At 42.7% G+C, this 18,173-nt stretch overlaps 2 protein-coding genes across 2 annotated transcripts; one reads left to right on the forward strand and one right to left on the reverse strand.

Annotated features, from left to right (window-relative positions):
* Positions 1-17: 17 nt before the first annotated feature.
* On the reverse strand, positions 18-2,266 carry LOC106653275 (coiled-coil domain-containing protein 34-like). Its single transcript, XM_014372676.1, has 5 exons — positions 1,953-2,266; positions 1,427-1,756; positions 856-1,268; positions 507-647; positions 18-441 (listed from the first exon to the last, which is right to left on the reverse strand). Exons 1-5 carry the CDS (start codon positions 2,264-2,266, stop codon positions 305-307), a joined length of 1,335 nt encoding a protein of 444 aa, XP_014228162.1. The 3' UTR covers positions 18-304.
* Positions 2,267-6,415: 4,149 nt separating this feature from the next.
* Positions 6,416-18,169, forward strand: LOC106653541 (probable cation-transporting ATPase W08D2.5). Its single transcript, XM_014373027.2, has 18 exons — positions 6,416-7,214; positions 8,238-8,287; positions 8,419-8,486; positions 8,593-8,760; positions 9,096-9,166; positions 9,601-9,867; positions 10,192-10,396; positions 12,384-12,582; positions 12,679-12,790; positions 12,871-13,060; positions 13,154-13,354; positions 13,675-13,860; positions 14,537-14,914; positions 15,205-15,346; positions 15,469-15,617; positions 15,730-15,949; positions 16,329-16,410; positions 16,915-18,169. Exons 2-18 carry the CDS (start codon positions 8,272-8,274, stop codon positions 17,957-17,959), a joined length of 3,699 nt encoding a protein of 1,232 aa, XP_014228513.1. The 5' UTR covers positions 6,416-7,214; positions 8,238-8,271; the 3' UTR covers positions 17,960-18,169.
* The last annotated feature ends 4 nt before the right edge of the window (positions 18,170-18,173 follow it).

Raw genomic sequence — 18,173 nt, forward strand, 5'->3', positions numbered from 1 at the left:
CAGTATTAAAGAATTTTTTTACCGCTGCTACAGCAGATATTATCAAAAATTGAGCTAAAACATGGATGATAAAAAACAAAAGAATTCGAAAAAGCCGGTAATAACACAAACGACGTCTGAAGCACGACTTGCTCACATCGTATCGATTATTATTACACGAAATAGTGACAGCTGCAGCAGATACGTAAAGAACCCTCATAATTCAAGTGCAAATTTGGTTTCACTCAATTTTTCTGAAATCGTGCAAAATTCAAACATTTGTACATTCCAGACTTTAAAATTTTTTTTTATTTTAACTAATTTTTTACGATGTTTTTTGATTTACCAAGCACGATCCAACATCTTTCGACCTGGTATCGTTATCAGAATCATCGCTTCCATTGTCTACCAAGCGTTGCCAAGGTGTTGGATTAGTGAAGGCTGGCTTGGCTTTTTGATGAGCTAAAAATTAATTTTACATAAAAACAACATCGGTCGAATAACGACGAGTAGCGATTTATACTTACGCAATAATCCTTGTGTTGCAGGCTTTGGTACATTTTTGGCTTTTTCCCTCCATTCTTTATAAGCTTTTAAACTTTCTTGAATTTTCTTTTCCTTTTCCTCCTTAGCTTTCTTACGTTTCAATTTTTCTTTTTCTTCTAGAGCTACACGTATATACGAATAAAAATCATTTAATGGTACTTTGATGTTATCTTATCAAATTATTGTTTATTATTATCTTGCGTTCTAACATAAGCATTAACCTATGAAATATGTAAAATGTTGGTATAGTAAGAAAAAAAAACTGTAAAATTTTAATGTAAATAAAAACGCGTTAATTATAAAAAAAAAATAACCAAGTCACTCAAATACCTTTCTGCTGCTCTTCCTTCTTCTTCCACCACTGTTTCAACTCGAGATCATTTTTTTGATGCCTGAATTGTTCTTGGCAATCTTTCAATTTTCTCTGAATGCCGATTTTTTTTTCAGCAGCCTTCCTTTGCCTTTCCTTTTCTCGCTTCTTGCGTTGATACCATTCCAGAAAACGTTCCCGATCCCTTTTTTCTTTTTCTCTTTGTTGCTGTTCTTCGAGCTCTCGTTTTTCTTTTTCCAGGCGCTTCTCTTCGTCTTTGCGTCGTTGAAGTTCGCGTTTCTTTTCCTGGGCCCAATCCTCGTACGAAATGAAGCGCGATATCGGTGCGCCGTTTACACGTTGTTGGCCAGGGAACGTCTGTAGTGATGTGGCACTTACTGTCCTTTCGGATGTCTCGGGACTACGGGTATTGCTGCGAACGTCGATAATCATTTTTAAAACAATTATAATCAAAATAATTGTGTAATAATAACTTTATCAAGTTCCCGTGCTGGCAAGAGCTTTTTTACGTAAAAAAAGTCGTGAAAAAATTATACAATGCAAAGTTATTGTTTAATAAGTCAATCGTACTCGGGATGCTGCTCAAACTGGTATTCGCTTTCAAAGGTAGCATCTTCGTCGTCGTCGTCCTCGACGAATACGAGATGCTCGTCGTCGTGCTCGTCGTCGTTATCGAAAATGACACAGCGTCGATCGACCGATGAATGTGTTTCCTGACTAGTCAGAGTGTTGGCCGATTCGAAGCAGACGACTTTTTGGGGCTGACATTCGTCCGTCAAACTCAGCTGAGAAATGTCAGTTGTTAGAGCACTCGAATCTCCAGCTCCATCTTGGCCGATTTTGCGTCGCCGAGCAAAGGACGACTCGTCGAAACTGGACTCGTAATTCGAGGGCATTCTCCTTTGAAACAATTATGCACATAAAATGCCTAAACACATCTTGGGCATTTAAGAGGGTTGAACTTTTACACGATTAATTTTAAACAGTAAAATCAAAATCATTCGCTCGAGTTCACGCTTGTACTTTTGACGAAGCAAAATTGCTAGTTGATCCGCACTAAAAGAGTAAACTTATCGGGTTGTCGGAGACGACTCACCAGGTCCGCTGGCCATCGGAGTCGTCGTTATCCTGTTGTTCGTCGGCGTAGATGGAGCACGCGCTCGTCGTAATTTTGGCGAAAGCTCGAGAGTCTTGTTCTTGACGCGCCTCCTCGTCGTTCTCGTCATCGTAGGGACGACGAAAGTCCGGCCCGGAGCGGGTGCACTTGAGATTGTCGGAGTACGCGCGAGGCCGATGATTTTGATAGTGCTGCAGTACGAGGGCCGCGTGCTCGGAGTAACTGCGTATCAAGCCCCCAGACCATCTGTCCGTTTCTTGCTGATGATGATGGTGGTGATGATAGTCGCTCATGACGCTTTTCGACCCTACCTGCGCTTCCCCGCCTCAACTCATCAACTTTCACGTCTTATTACTATTTTAATTTAACCTTCAATGTTTATCAAGATTCTCGTTTGTTTTCATTCTCGAAAACTGTCATCTGCGACGATTACAGACTTTTTTTTGTATTACGCAGGAACGATTTATTCAAGAAGCAAAGTTTATCAAGCATCAAAAATTTCTTTCTACTTTGAGCTAAGACTAGATTTAGAGCATACAGGTCCACATTTCTATTCATTTTATTTAACTATAATTTATTTAATTACAATTTTTTAGATTTGGAACCTCAGTCATTTTAACAGGTCATTTTAAAAACAGTGAGATCGCCACTAATTAAGAAGTGACCTGCATCTTTGCGGCTGACGTATACGATCCATTAAAATTTTTATACGAATAACATGAATTACATAACAATTACAGAGAAAATTTATAACATAAAAATGTATAACATAAAAGATTTAATGAATGAACTGTTTCAAAATACGAGTATAATAGCGAGTACGCGACAAATAATCGAGTAACCTCGGCATACATAGATACTCTCACTTGAATTCGCTGGTATAGAAAGTCGTAAATTTTTAACATCACATTGTCTTGAGCAGAGCTGAATAATATCGAATGAAACCGGTTAGAGTTTGAAAACATCAATTTTCGATTGATAATATTTTTTATTATTTTGAAACAGATTATTTGACGCATATTAAAAGGACGTCGACAAAGAACTGGTGATTTCTGCACTTATCAGACTAGTTTTTATGTATGCCTATTTCTGCATAAAAATACCAATAAAGATTTATGATCTACACCTAATAAAATTACACGAGTTTCCGATGAAAAATCAAGAGTAAAAATGATTGTAACGATGAAATTAAGTAAACAATAAGCTGTAATTTTCAATAGGTAGATTTAAAAAGTAAACATTTTTTATCAACTGCCGTTGACGCATGAGTTATAATGAAGATTACAAAATTGTGGTACTTTTTCCTTATTTGTCTTAAAAGAAATTTCTCAATAATAATTAATTGCATGGACGTAGTTCGGTGCATTATTAAATTCAACTATCAGTTTTGAATTATTTTGTTCATTTTAAACATTGTTCTGGAAAAAAAATCCAGTCCTAATAACAGTCATTATCACGAGTAAGAAACAGAGTGGATGATGGGCAACACATCACCTTGAGCCATGGTCACGCAATAGAGGAGCAGCTAGAATACCTTTTTTTATAATTATATATCTTTTGAACTACTTGGTCTTCCAAGACTATGGTTTTGTTTTTATGATTTTTTCGCTAAAGTTCTTCATTTTCGAAAAGTTGAAAAATGTTGCTTTTTTAAAACTTGAATTTTTTTATAAAAGGTTTTTAATCTTTGCATTTTTTATGTTTGAAACCAAACGACTTCAGCGAAAATATATACAAATTAAATGAACATAGAAGTAGTGAGAAATACTTTTCAGTAAAAATTTTCAGATTATTTTTCATGACTTTTCTAAATTGGGAAAATGGCCTCTTGGTTTAGTGAAGACTTTTAGCTCTTAGTTTCTTCTTCTATTCTAAACTTACTTTTCAAGGTGGGAGAGCGAGCTTTTTGAGAAGTAGCGATGAACACCATCGCTACAACCTGGATTTAATAAGTCGCCAAAAGATGTCGCATTCGTAATACGCAATTGAATTAGTAAAGTAGGTTGTATTAATAAAGTTGGTTGATCGTGAATATTTTACTCAACTCGTCGCTATATCGTTTGAATTTATATTCATAAAGAAATTGTATAACTGGTCGGAAAATTAAAAAAAATCAAAAGCCGTTTTATCCCTTATGCCACGGGCTCTTGCTCTCTTGCTGAAACGATAAATCGTAGAATAATTGGTTCCGATTAGACAAGCTCATGCACATAAATAAACAAGCCCTTTAAAAACACATTTTTATAAGATTGCTGTCTTTCTTTCGTTGGTGACGATACGAATATCGACTATAACGTCCCTGGAGATTCAGACTGCCATCGAGCTCCTACTCCACGCAGAGCTGTTCAATACAGCAAAGGAACCAAAGCAATCGCCGAATATTTTAGCGCCAGGTATGATCAATTTGCTGTAATAGAATTCTAGAACCAATCGGCCCTTTTCGGTGACAAGAGTCGCTCGTTTGTCGTTAGAACCGTTCTTTTGTTATTTTATAGCCATGAGCTAATGAGCTCGATAAAAGCTCGAGTCTATTTTCTTTTTTTCAGCACGATGCTTAAAAGCAGCACTGATAACTCTTTACAATGCCCTTGAATTACACATTCCACTTTTGCGATCTATTGCCTCATACTTGAGAGAATGATAAACAAATGCTCGATAAATAAGAAGATAAACAGATTTTTTGAAAAACCCAGCCTAAAGTGTAAAAATTTTCATGTAGAAAAATAAAATAAGTAATAATGAAGTATGTAAATTTGTAATTAGTCTCACTTAATAATTATTCAGCGAGAGATTACAAGACTTACTCTTTGCTGAAGATAAAAATTGTGACGTCAGAGAGCAATGCTCGTTAAACACAAAATCATAATAATCCGAAAATCTCGTACAGCGTAAGTAAACGATCTATAATATAATCCTAGCCTTCGTCGTTTTACTTTTATCGGTAAGGAGTAACACGAATAAATGAATTATAATTACGAAGCGGAATAATTATAACTAGAGCTGTGGGCGTGCACCACGAAAAATCTTGATAGTCGTTTGATAATCGTTGTTTTGGTAGTTAATAGGCCCACGTCACGTTCTGTCAGCCTGTATTCAAAGCGTTATTATAATGCACTAGACAGAGCTTATGGCAATCGGTATTATATCCGCGAAGGCGAGATAACGATAAGAGACGTATAGGTTCGTAATATACATCGTATCCATTGGCGTGTCGAAATTCGATCGTCGTGCCGAGCTTTGCATGGCTACTACTCCTCGATTCACCATGTGCAGCACGTGACCGAGCGGCCGATGCAGAAATCACGAGTTGGGAATTACTGCCGCGGCTCGCCGCTACATTGTATATTATCTGTTCCATATTGGAGTATAGAGCAATCGGCAATTGAGACTCGCAAGTCCACGAATCGATCTCTCCTCTCTTTCTCTCTCTCTCTCTTTTCTGTTTTTAATTCAATCTCGCGCTTACCGCTCCCCAAGCGATACGTAGACTCGTTTTACCCAAGAGAAGCGAATGTCATCATTGACGAGGAAAAAGGAGACTTCTAGCTGTATAGAGAAGCTCGCTCGACGCGCTGTCAAAAAAGAGCGAAGCAGCAGCCGATTTTTCAAGGATGACTTTCTATTGATGCAGACCGCCCGCCTGCCTGTCTGGCGATCCTCTCAATTGCGAACGATTATCGAGTCAGCGAGCGAGCCCCGCATATCGTACATGCATACGCAGTTTAGATGATCAAAGTGAATGTATGATTTTCATCAGGCCGTGAGTCAGTGTTTTCGGCTGTTTCGGGTATACGTATATCGCATCGATCGCGACACGACCACGATACTTCAATTGACTCGAAGCAGCGCAGTAGATCGGCACGTACACCACATCGATCGTTGATGTTTTCTTTTGTTTTTTCAACGCGCAGCTAGACTGAAAAATAAGCTGCACGTATGAAAAAAGGGGGGCCGCTTTGCTCCTTGCGCAACGCAAAGCGTTTGTCGATCGCAGGCAGCCTTGGCAAATTACGTCTCGATCGCGAACTAATAAACTTTAAGTCTCGCTCGGCGCGATGAAATCGGCAATAACCGGGTGGAACCGGCGCCGATTACTACGCGGTATTCGACGTCGCGCGCCTATCGGTTATCGCATAATATTAATGTGTATCGCAGCAGTGTATACAGGCTAAAGCTGCACACGTGGAGGTGGATCGGAGCTGGTACAAGCGACGCGCGCGTGACCGACGAGCAGCGATCGTCGCAGCGCAACAGGCGCACATAAGCTTATTTTGTGCGCCGACACAATCGTACTTATATACACACTCAACGCGCTATAAGACGCGAGCGGCGCGTGGGGATTTTAAATTAAAGCGTGCCCATAGGCGGCGGGCATCTCGTTCTGTTCGTGTATATCTGTCCCGAGGCACGTGCGTGTGTTGGTCGACGACATATACACATAATACAGTATACGAGAGCTCCGCGAGTTCTATAATACACGAGCGACGTGCGAGTGTGTACACATTACGAGAGTGCGGCGCAGCCGGCGTCGTCCGTTCCTTCCTTCGGCCGCAGTAGTCGCCGACGACGACGCCGCCGACAGCAGCAGCAGCAGTGAAGCTCTATCGCTCGAAACGCGTGCCGCGCTACAGTGCATCACTGCCACTGCTCTCTGCAGCTTACTTTGCTTCTATTCTACTTGCTATACATACGTCTCGTGACATGCGTAGACGATTTTGACTCGTGCGCTCGAGTTCCGACCGACCGATCGCTGCGCGGCTTTTCACAGAGGCATTTTTTTGGCGATCCTCGCGCAATTGGCTGTGTACGCGCGGGCCCCGCGACCTCGAGTGCGTGCAGTGCGGATATTCTCTCGACGTTGACGAACAAGAGAGCAGCAGCAGTGTATCGAGCTCTTGCTTCGTCGAGTTACCATAGCAGAGGCGGCAGTGGGCATTTTTATTCGGTCGAATAGTTCAAAAGTTTCGAAAATTTGTCGATCAAAAGGATCTTGTGCCTCTCGGATTCGTTGGTCCGAGAAGTCAGACTGGCGTCTCCCAAGGAGTAGGCCTCGCTTGATCCGAATACTGGTAATGAGCAACAAGACTCGGCGAAAGACTCGGAGCTTCGTGCTGCAGCTGCTTCAACGCTGACGCGAAACGACGCCGCGAGACGCACACAAAAAACAGCGTGAAAGTGAAAACAAGTGCCATTTCGAACCAACGTTCGAAGCTTATTATTATCTTTTTTTTATTCTTTGACGTGAGTATATCCACTTGCCACATATAAATTACACGCTCATTCGCATTACGCGTTACTTTTAGAGCTATCGTTATAAATTCAAATTATTCGAGGCAGAGTTTAATGATGTAGCTGTAAAGATAATACCTATTAGTAAATACAGATAAACGATCAAAGATTACTTGTCGACCTCGCGAAATACTACTTTGATAAAATAAAAAAAACGGTTTCTAAAATCTCTTATCCTTTAATGTGTTTTCATGCTCGGTCAATCGTAAAATAGTAAATATTATAGTGCCTCGAAGCCAACACCTCGACGAAAAAGAAATATATGCAGCTCCATCTTTTAAAGCAAAAATTTACTATTCATCAAAGTTCGGCTCTTTTTTTGTGCCATCTCGGATACATCGGCCCGAGAGGAGATTACGAAAGTGAATATTTAATATTAAAAATAACTGCGCGCGCGGCAAGCCACGAGGCGCACGAGTGCAAGTAAAATTCATACATATACTCGATAAGCGTCGGTGGCAAGCGGAACATTTGAGACACACGGTAATTGTCTGCGTGAGCTCGTCTCGAGCAATTATTCAACGTCGATCATAAAATGCCAAAGTAATGTAAAGGCGCTCGCGAACGGTAATTGCAAGTGTATTCGCTCCCGCACAGTCTGACTATGTATAACAACCGCAAAGAGAGAGAGAGAGAGACGAGGATTGTCATTCTTAAAAGTCTGCGCTGCATCAATCCTAGCGCACTTATGCTCTCCGCGGCTTATCGTTCGAGCGCAACAACACTTTTGATCTACTTTCGCGCTATAAGAGCCGCGATCCACATTCGCGCGACCACCGATGCTTTTCTCCTTTTTTTTTTGTTTTCGTATAATTATTATAACTGCCATCGGATGGGGCATGTAAACATTTCAATAACTCGCCGATAAAAAGATTAGCCGTCGCCACACGCCTGCCATATAATATAATCGCAATTGTTCGTTGCTGTGTGCATATCAAACACAATCGATAAAGATCCGTGTTCGTCATTTTTCAGGTTCGATCGTAAAAAATCGATAACCCAAGGCGTAATGACTAGCATCAATGGTAAGTTAATCCCCTTTGGTACGCGACGAGCATTTTTTTCCGTTTTCTCAAATGCGCACGATTCTCTCAGACGATTTTTTTATTTATTTATTTTTCTCTCTTACTTTTCATTATCTCTGCCGCGGCTGTAGATCTGAAAGATGTGAAAAACTTCGGATTGACTTGTCAGAAAATTCAAGATAGCCAAGATGAACAAATGGTGAGTGTTGTTGCATTAATTACAAGGAAACTGATAAGAAACAAAAACAGCCCGATTCGAGGAAACAGCGACCGATACGATCTCTTTATGTTGAACGATTTTTTAGACCGCATATGGATACGAGCGCAATTGGGCCAGGACGACGGCGACTTGGCTCGCCTGTCTACTTAGCGCTGGCATTCTGCGCCTCTTTTTCCACTGGTATCCGCATCTCTACTTGTACGCGACTCATCGCAGCTGCGGCCTGAGTCGCGCCACCAAAATACTCATTGTGGTAAGATTTTTCCGGCTTTTTTAATTGCTAGGCAAGCTCTTTTTTTCAAACGTATATTACACACCTTTTTGAAATCGCTTAAAAGCAAAATTGCAAACAAATCGCGAACGAGCGAGTTGAAATTGATGTTTGACTTATATGTGTCGGGCATTAATTTCAAAACTTTGGAGATTTGTTTGGGAGCTTTACTTTTGTGTAAATCTGATAAATCCAATTACACATTATATTGCCAAGCACACATGCTCTATAAAAACATTGACAGTCTATTGTCGACACACAATTAATTGTTACGCACTGAAATTTAAAACAGGATTTTATGATTAACGTTTTTACAGGACGATTATCAAGGCAAATACAAGTCTTATACTGTTAAGGAAATAAAGATAGTATCAACTCGTAATTTGAGGTTGGTCGTTTTGTCTCTCATCATCCACTTCCATCAAACGTCATGATCAATTTTTTTTGCGCTCAGGCCCGTAGTAGCTGTTACTGAAAATGTAACTTTTGTTGAACCCGTCGCATATTTACGTAGCCCATGTACTCGAATAATTGTCGATAATTGTCGCGAATTGAAGAAATTGGCGGGTGTTTTCGGACTACGTGATTTGAAAAAATAAAAATATTAACAATAAGTACAAATATCGCCTGGGAATTGACGAGTTAAAATTTAAAGTTTGGCCCCAGCCCCATGCCACGGTCGATCGAAGCATACATTACATCATTCGTTTACCACGCCGCAGTAATATCAGTTTCGAGAAACGTGAATTAATTTCGCTCGCGATCACGAAGCGCGCCGAGAGATGTCATGTAATAATTGTGCTCAAACGATGACTTGTCCAGTTCCGACACGCTGAGACGGCGCTCGGTGGACACGGACAAGGATCTGCTGGAGAAGATACGCAACCGGCCGCTGGAGCTCAACTTGGAAAATGGTTGCAAGCAGCTCGTGCTCGATTACAAGGCCTTCTGGTGCAAAAAGCAGTGCTACGTCTGGGACGAGGAGCTGGCCGAATTTTCCAAGCTGGCGAGTCTTGAGAGGCACGCTCGCTGCAAAGATCTGCACAGCGACAAGATCAAGGGACTGTCTCGCGAGGAGCAGCTCTTACGGTACGATAATTGCTTGTTTTGACGATTCTTGCTAACTCGATTCTCGCGAGGCTCTCGTGCATGCGACGATATTATTATATACATACACACGAATGACTCACGCAATATCGTCTGCGGATTGCATTTGAAAGTACCACTGCAGCTCACGGCTGAATTTGCTGCGCTAGGCAAAAAATGTTACAAGTCGCTGTTTATTACATATACTGCTATTCGAAATACGCATCGAATATATTTATTTATTTTTTTAAATAAAAAATAAATGGCATCGAGGAATGAACGAGGAAAAAGAAAACAACGTAACGCGTGCGCTTTGTATTGTCACAGACGCATCATGTACGGCTTCAACGAGATTCTTGTACCAGTCCAAGGCTACGAGGTCCTGTTTTTTCTCGAGATCCTGAATCCGTTCTACGTCTTCCAAGTGTTCAGCCTGTTCGTGTGGTTTTTGGAGGAGTACTACCAGTACGCCATAGCGGTCATGTGCATGTCCATCTGCGGCATCATCACGTCGATTCGGCAGACTCGAGCGGTAAGTCGATCGCATGCCTACATACTACATACACAGACACAAGGCTACGTCATTTTTTATCCCAGCGAGAGAGAGAGAGAAGCAAAAAATGAAAAAAATCGCGTGTAATATGACAGGCGCGCGAAAACGTATAATCCGACGATTCGCATAGAAATACAAATTTATTAACACGCGACGACTGCTGTATCACGTATTTATGTATATACGAACGCGTGTACGCACTAATTGCGATGCTCTTGTAACGATAATGAGCCGTACGTGTGTGCTTCTGTGTACACGCCACCGGTAAATTCTCGCCTGTGCTCGGCTATACCTCGCTGCAATTATAAGCCGCGACGACGCGTTAAGCGCTTACATAAATGAATTGGCGACAATATATGGGTCAAAATAATACTTTTTTACAAAACCGTGCGCACGTATGTCACCGATCTTGACGCGCTTTTGGTATGTTATAGTACATGGTAAAAAGGTCCCAAAAAAAAATTTTTAGACCCCCTCCCCCCTCCTACCCCCCACTTCCGGTATAAACGTCCATTTTCGATCTATATTTTTTCTGAGGACATGAAGCAAGTAAAAAATCTGAAAAAATTCATAAAAATACTTTTCCACAATCCAAACAACCTTGAATTTTTTCAGATTTTTTGAGTGCTTCAGGCCTTCAGAAAAAATTATTGAAAATTTCAAAAATCGAGATACGGCGGTATGAGCCGATGTAGTACTCGGAAATTTTTTCAGTTATTTTTCGCATTAAAAAACATAACCTCAATTTTTTTCAGATTTTTTCAGATTACCTAACGCACCTTTTGAAGCCAAAAACCGATTTTTTTGACGAAAATAATTTTTTTAGGACAGTACGGAGCCTCGAAAAATCTGAAAAAAATTTTTTCTTGTTTTTTTCATCAAAATACGTAATCTCAAATTTTTTCAGATTTTTTAATTGAAGGCGATAGCTTCTAGGGCCGAAAAATGCTATTTTTAACAAAAAATGGTTCCTAGAACCCGATGGTTCCGGTGAAAAAATTTGAAAATATTTTTTTTGAATTCCTTGTCAAATTTTAATAAATTTTGACCGTTTCAAAAGTTCGATTGAAGCTTCCTAGCTCATTTTAGAGCATCAAACGAGTTTTATCATTCCTTAATGTCTTCAGAAACGTCTTCAGATATTTTGCACTAATCTTTGTCCTGCTCTAAAATGAGCTAGGAAGCTTCAATCGAACTTTTGAAACGGTCAAAATTTATTAAAATTTGACAAGGAATTCAAAAAAAATATTTTCAAATTTTTTCACCGGAACCATCGGGTTCTAGGAACCATTTTTTGTTAAAAATAGCATTTTTCGGCCCTAGAAGCTATCGCCTTCAATTAAAAAATCTGAAAAAATTTGAGATTACGTATTTTGATGAAAAAAACAAGAAAAAATTTTTTTCAGATTTTTCGAGGCTCCGTACTGTCCTAAAAAAATTATTTTCGTCAAAAAAATCGGTTTTTGGCTTCAAAAGGTGCGTTAGGTAATCTGAAAAAATCTGAAAAAAATTGAGGTTATGTTTTTTAATGCGAAAAATAACTGAAAAAATTTCCGAGTACTACATCGGCTCATACCGCCGTATCTCGATTTTTGAAATTTTCAATGATTTTATCTGAAGGCCTGAAGCACTCAAAAAATCTGAAAAAATTCAAGGTTGTTTGGATTGTGGAAAAGTATTTTTATGAATTTTTTCAGATTTTTTACTTGCTTCATGTCCTCAGAAAAAATATAGATCGAAAATGGACGTTTATACCGGAAGTGGGGGGTAGGAGGGGGGAGGGGGTCTAAAAATTTTTTTTTGGGACCTTTTTACCATGTACTATAACATACCAAAAGCGCGTCAAGATCGGTGACATACGTGCGCACGGTTTTGTAAAAAAGTATTATTTTGACCCATATATATACAGACAGTTGTGCACGTATGCGTATACGTAAAACGCGACGCGTTCGCGCTCGAATTACAGAATCAAGTGAGCCTGAGGAACACCGTGGCCCAGACCGAGAGCGTGAGAGTGCTGCGGAGCAGCGGCGACTTCGAGACCGTCTCCAGCGACGAATTGGTGCCCGGCGACATAATCGAGCTGCCGCGGCACAGAGCCGTAATCGCCTGCGACGCCATCCTATTGACCGGCACGTGCGTCGTCAACGAGTCCATGCTAACAGGTATGCGACAATTGTACAAATTGCCGCCGCCGCCGTCGCTGTATATATGCAGTACCGGCTATTAAAGCGGCTACTTTTACATACATCACATTGCAGGCGAGTCCGTGCCGGTGACCAAGACGCCCCTCCAGCCGAACGATCATCTCTACGATTCCCGAGAACATGCCTATCACACCTTGTTCAGCGGCACCACCATCATACAGTCCAAGTAAATCAATCATAATGCTCTTTTTTCTGGTCGACCTCCGATCGATGAACTTTTCCTAAGAGCGATCCTTTATCCTCCAGACAATACGGAGACAAGCCCGTCCTGGCCAAAATCATCAGAACGGGACTGTGGACCAACAAGGGCTCGCTCGTTTGCGCCATCATGTACCCACCACCGGCGGATTTCAAATTCGACCAGGACTCCTACAAGCTCATCGCCATTCTCATCTCGGTCGCGTTCGTTGGATTCTTCTACACGCTGGCCATCATGGTAACGCAGCCAATGTCAATCGACTAACTCGCCCTCCCCCTTGATTTGCAGAACTGCATCCGCGAGATATATTTTCTTTGCTGTCCGATATAGATCCAGCGAGGCAACAGCGCGCTCAACATCGTCATCAAGACTCTGACCGTGTTCACGATCGTCGTGCCACCGGCTCTGCCCTCGGTCATGGCAGTCGGCAAGATGTACGCCATTTTCCGCCTCAAGGGCAAACAGATCTACTGCATCAACACTCGTGCCATCAACATATCCGGAAGCATCGATTGCGTTTGCTTCGACAAGGTATACGTCGCGATCGGTTATCCGATCTTCTTTCTTTACTTTTTACGACTTCGGTTATGTATACATCGTGCACGATCGAGTCATTCGCTTCGATGATTAATGAAATATTTTGATTCCGGTGTGCGAGCTCTGACGCTACATTTCTAAGTTTGCGCAAAGTACACGCTCGATTGTCGTCGAGATAATGTCCGATCGGCGAGAGAGAGTACCGTTTCAAAACATTTTTTCGACGACACGTCTCATTGTGCCGAAGAAAAGTGGCCTACTGCGATCAATCGATGAATCAAATCAACTTTGCCTTTGGTATTGTTCTCCAACAGACCGGCACTTTGACCGAGGACGGACTGGACATGATGGGGGTGGCGATTCGCGACGGCAACGTCCTGCTCGAGCCCGAGAAAGACGTGAGGAGGATCGAGGGCACGAGCATGTTCCAGGGGATGCTCACCTGCCACAGTCTGACGTTGATCGACGAAGAGCTCAGCGGCGATCCTCTCGATATCAAGGTGCGTTCGTACTTGCTCGATACGATAATAAGATACCGATTATTTTGTAAACTTTGCGCATCGCGCCCCAGCCGATCGTCGCGTCGTCGGCCCGAGTGTTTTCAAACTGCATCGATCGGATTCCAACGATCGTGATAAAGAAAAAAAGAAAGAACGTGAACGCAATTACAGTCACACCTCCTATTATGTACGGAGTTTAAAGATGAACTCGATAAGCTCGTACTTAAATGCCTATAACTTGTGCAATCGAAGAGCTCGTGTTGACGGATGACGAGGAGATCGGGCGACTTTTTGTCGGCAAAACATGACGCGCGCGCACATAAACACACAAACGCGTATACGCGTCTGTCAATCGACGAGTGTCCGGCGAGTTCATCGATCTTAATAAGACGTCGCGCGCACATGGCAATCGGTTTCTCCTCTTCTATGGTAATCAACAGTCGCGATAATTAATTTACTTGGCTTCGCAGACGCGCCTGATACGAGCCACTCGCGGCGCGGCTATCTCGTTTTGCGATCGTATCTTCGGCAACGACCGCCATGCAGCACGTGCTCAAATACAAGTATATCGTGTTTGACAAGGCCCGAGATCTCGGCGAACTTTGGCGCAATTTTGACGCGATCGCATCCAAAGTGGCACTTGGATTCAGTATACCGATTTTCATAATGCGCGCAGATGTTCGAGAGCACCGGATGGCAACTAGACGATCGCGATCTGCGAGATCCGCAGGCTCTGCGCTCGGAACAGGTGTTGGCCGTCGTTCGTCCATCCCCGAGCAAGGACGAGAGCGACTTGGAAAATTCTCCTTGCTTGGAGATCATTCAGCAGTATCAATTCTCCAGCACGTTGCAGCGCATGTCGGCCATTGCCAGGCTGCCCCAGGAGAACGATCGATTCGTGGCCTTTACCAAGGGCTCGCCCGAAATGGTCCTGAGTCTCAGCCGGCCTGAGACCGTACCCCAGGACCTAGCCTTGAACTTGAAGCTCTACACCGAGCAGGGCTACAGGGTCATCGCTCTGGCTCGTAAGGACATTCAAGTTAGCGCCAAAGAGGTAGAGTAATAACTCCAAACTCGAACTTTACATTGTATCTTGGAAATCTCGCAATCAAAAATAAATTTTCAAATAACTTGGAATCATTTTCAAATCCATAATTAATTTTTTATGATTTTTTATATCGTGCCTCGCACATATTAATTAGTAACCGATGCACTTCCTAGGTGCTTGCGAAAGAAAACAAAATGACGCTCGCGATAAGGCCGCACAAACATCTCGTGTCAATATTTTCCACTTGTTCCAAGTATAATAGGAAAATTATAACAAATAATGTAAAAAATGCGCAGGTACATAAAATTCCACGCGACGAGATAGAGAAAGATCTGGAGTTTCTCGGCCTGATAATATTGGAAAACCGTTTGAAGAAGCCAACGATCGGGGTAATAAAGGATCTGCGCGAGGCCAATGTCAAAACAATCATGATAACCGGTAAGAACCGAATCGCTCGACGCTCGTACTACATACACGAGCGCACCGACGCGCGCTATAGTATACACGCTATGTATATGCGCACATTGTTGCGCTTTATGACCCTGAAATTTCCGTTGCAGGTGACAATATACAGACGGCGATTAGCGTGGCCAAAGAGTGCGGAATTCTCTCGTACCGGGAAACTGTGATAAACGTATCGGTCGTGCCTTGCGCACAGGATAAAAATCGCACCGAAATATTTTTCAATGCGCAGGGACTACCGATGCTGGTGAGTTCGAGTCCTACGATTAAATATTCGACGCACTTTTGACATTCGATCCATCTTTTAATTATCGCTTTTTCTGAAAAAATTATTAAAAATTCATGTAAATGACACGCAGGAAAAGAAAATGAGCCTGTCGATGCTAGGTGACTTGGAATACGGCAGCTATCCGAACGATTACAAGCTCGCTCTGACGGGCGACACTTGGCAATTATTGCGAGAACACCACGCCGAACTGCTGCCGCGAATATGCACCAAAGGGGTCGTTTTCGCCAGAATGAGCAGCGATCAGAAGCAGCAACTCGTCGTCGAGCTAATGCAACTTGGCTATCACGTTGGTGAGTGAAAAAAAAAATATAACCCGTTAGCGTGAAAAATCATTAGGTAAATCTTTTTTACACCCGAACAAATTTACACCGCGAGAAGCGGCATAAAAAAAATTTCATTGTAATTGACGTATTGCGCAATTATTTAATCATCGATTGCTAATGCTCGTTTGAAAAGTGTCTATGCCGATCGATATTTCTTGCTGCATTTCCTTCGAGAAAAGTCCGTAATGATAAAGATGCAGCCAGCGATGCGTCGTATCGCTGACGCATATATTTTTAACGCATCGGGTAACAGCAAACGAGCTCGTAAAGTTGGGACGATTAACACAAGCGAGCACGAGAGATGCACGAAACGAACGATTGAAACGATGCGATGATCTATTTTCAGCGATGTGCGGCGACGGGGCCAACGATTGCGGGGCCCTCAGAGCGGCGCACGTGGGCATCTCCCTGTCCGAGGCGGAATCGAGGTAAACTCATCACAACATATTTACATTTTTTTTATAGTTACGAATGGCTCCAGGCGTGATCGCGGCTGCCTTCTTCCGCTTCGATACGACCGACTGCAGGGCGAGAGGTCACACGCGCGCGCCTCGCGTTAGATAAAATTTCGAGCGCGCCGGTTTTGCGAGCTTTTTAACTTCTTCGGCTGCGTACTTTTTCTCCGACGCCGAAAGAAACGGATCGGAAAAGCCGAGTGCCTCTATCATCTCGCCGTTCTCGAGCATTTCAACGATTACAGGCAATCGGTACGCGACAGATAAAGCTCGCGGCGCGTCGATGCGAGTTATATTATATACCAGCGAGCTTCGATTACGACGAAACTCATTATGCCGATTGCGAGTCGAATCTCGCGACCGATAGTACGTATGACCGAACGATCGTCGAACATACTGGATGCTTTTGAAAACATCGCGAAATAGCTAATTGCGCTCGAATGCATATGCTACATTGTTTTGATCGATTGTCGACAGCGTGGCGAGTCCATTCACATCGAGGGTACCGGACATTCGCTGCGTGCCGACGGTGATCCAGCAGGGCCGGGCGGCCCTCGTCACGTCCTTCGGCATCTTCAAGTTCACGGTCTGCTACTCGCTCACCGAGTTCATCAGCACCATCATCCTCTACACCATCAGCTCGAATTTCACGGACTTGCAATTTCTCTACGTGGACATTCTGCTCTTCGTCAATTTCGCCTTCTTCTTCGGCAAGACCGAGGCCTACGAGGGCAAATTGGCGCGGACTCCGCCGACCTCGAGCCTCGTCAGTTTCACGCCTCTCTTCTCCATCGCGATGCACACCGTCTTCATAGCTGTTTTCGAATTGGTCGCCTTCTACGCGACTCAAGAGTTCTCCTGGTTCACGCCCTTCAAGCCGGAAGACGAGTATCGTTACGACTGTTACGAGAACTACTCCGTCTTCTCTCTATCCACCTTCCAGTATGCCATGCTCGCCATCGTTTTCTCCATGGGCAAACCTTATCGCAAATCCATGTTCACTAATCGATGGTTTTGCCTGTCCATCTTCGTGCTGACCTTGCTCAACGTTTACATCACCATCTATCCGGCCAAATGGGTCAGCGACATCCTCAAACTACAGATGCCACCAGCGTACGATTGGAGATTCGCGATTGTAGGATTGGCGGTGTTGAACTTCGTTATCTGTCTCGCCTTCGAGGCGTTCATTGTGGATTACGTGATTCAAAAGAAAATCAAGCCCAGACTGTACAAGCCCGAGAAATCGAAGAAGCCGTTCTTGCGACTCGAGTACGAATTGAAGGAGGATCACAACTGGCCACCGATAAGCAACGAGCTGCCCCATTTGCCAGTGACGCCGAGTTACGAGAACATCGTTAATACGACGAGGAAAGCCAGTATTGCCGAGTCGGCCATCTCCGTGCGCATCGTTAATGAAACCGAGACGACGACCCAACGCAATGCGGCTCGCGCTCTGTCCTGCATGACTGGCATCAATAATTCTGCATTCGAGAATCACAATGACATCAACACGGTGGACTAACTCGCCTTTCTATCAATATTTTATTATGTTGACAACTGAATTTATTCACGAACCAAAAAGTATCGTAAGAATCTAGTGAAATAAAGAGCTTATTATATTACTTGAATTGATATAATAAACCAATGGTGTGATTTTTTTTATCAATACTCAACTAAATATCTATTTACTCGAAAATAGTGAGCCATTAAAAATGTTTTAGATAAAAAAAAATTTA

Source organism: Trichogramma pretiosum, unplaced genomic scaffold (genome assembly GCF_000599845.2).
Source record: "Trichogramma pretiosum strain Unisexual culture from Peru unplaced genomic scaffold, Tpre_2.0 scaffold60, whole genome shotgun sequence".
Lineage (NCBI taxonomy): Eukaryota > Metazoa > Arthropoda > Insecta > Hymenoptera > Trichogrammatidae > Trichogramma > Trichogramma pretiosum.

Coding starts and splice junctions, on each gene's coding strand:
- LOC106653275 (XM_014372676.1), bottom strand. CDS start 2,266: ATGAGCGACTATCATCACCACCATCATCATCAGCAAGAAACGGACAGA. Junction 648..855: donor GAAGGAAGAGCAGCAGAAAG/GTATTTGAGTGA, acceptor ATATACGTGTAG/CTCTAGAAGAAAAAGAAAAA. Junction 442..506: donor TGCAACACAAGGATTATTGC/GTAAGTATAAAT, acceptor ATTAATTTTTAG/CTCATCAAAAAGCCAAGCCA.
- LOC106653541 (XM_014373027.2), top strand. Junction 8,761..9,095: donor CCACCAAAATACTCATTGTG/GTAAGATTTTTC, acceptor ACGTTTTTACAG/GACGATTATCAAGGCAAATA. Junction 9,167..9,600: donor GTATCAACTCGTAATTTGAG/GTTGGTCGTTTT, acceptor TGACTTGTCCAG/TTCCGACACGCTGAGACGGC.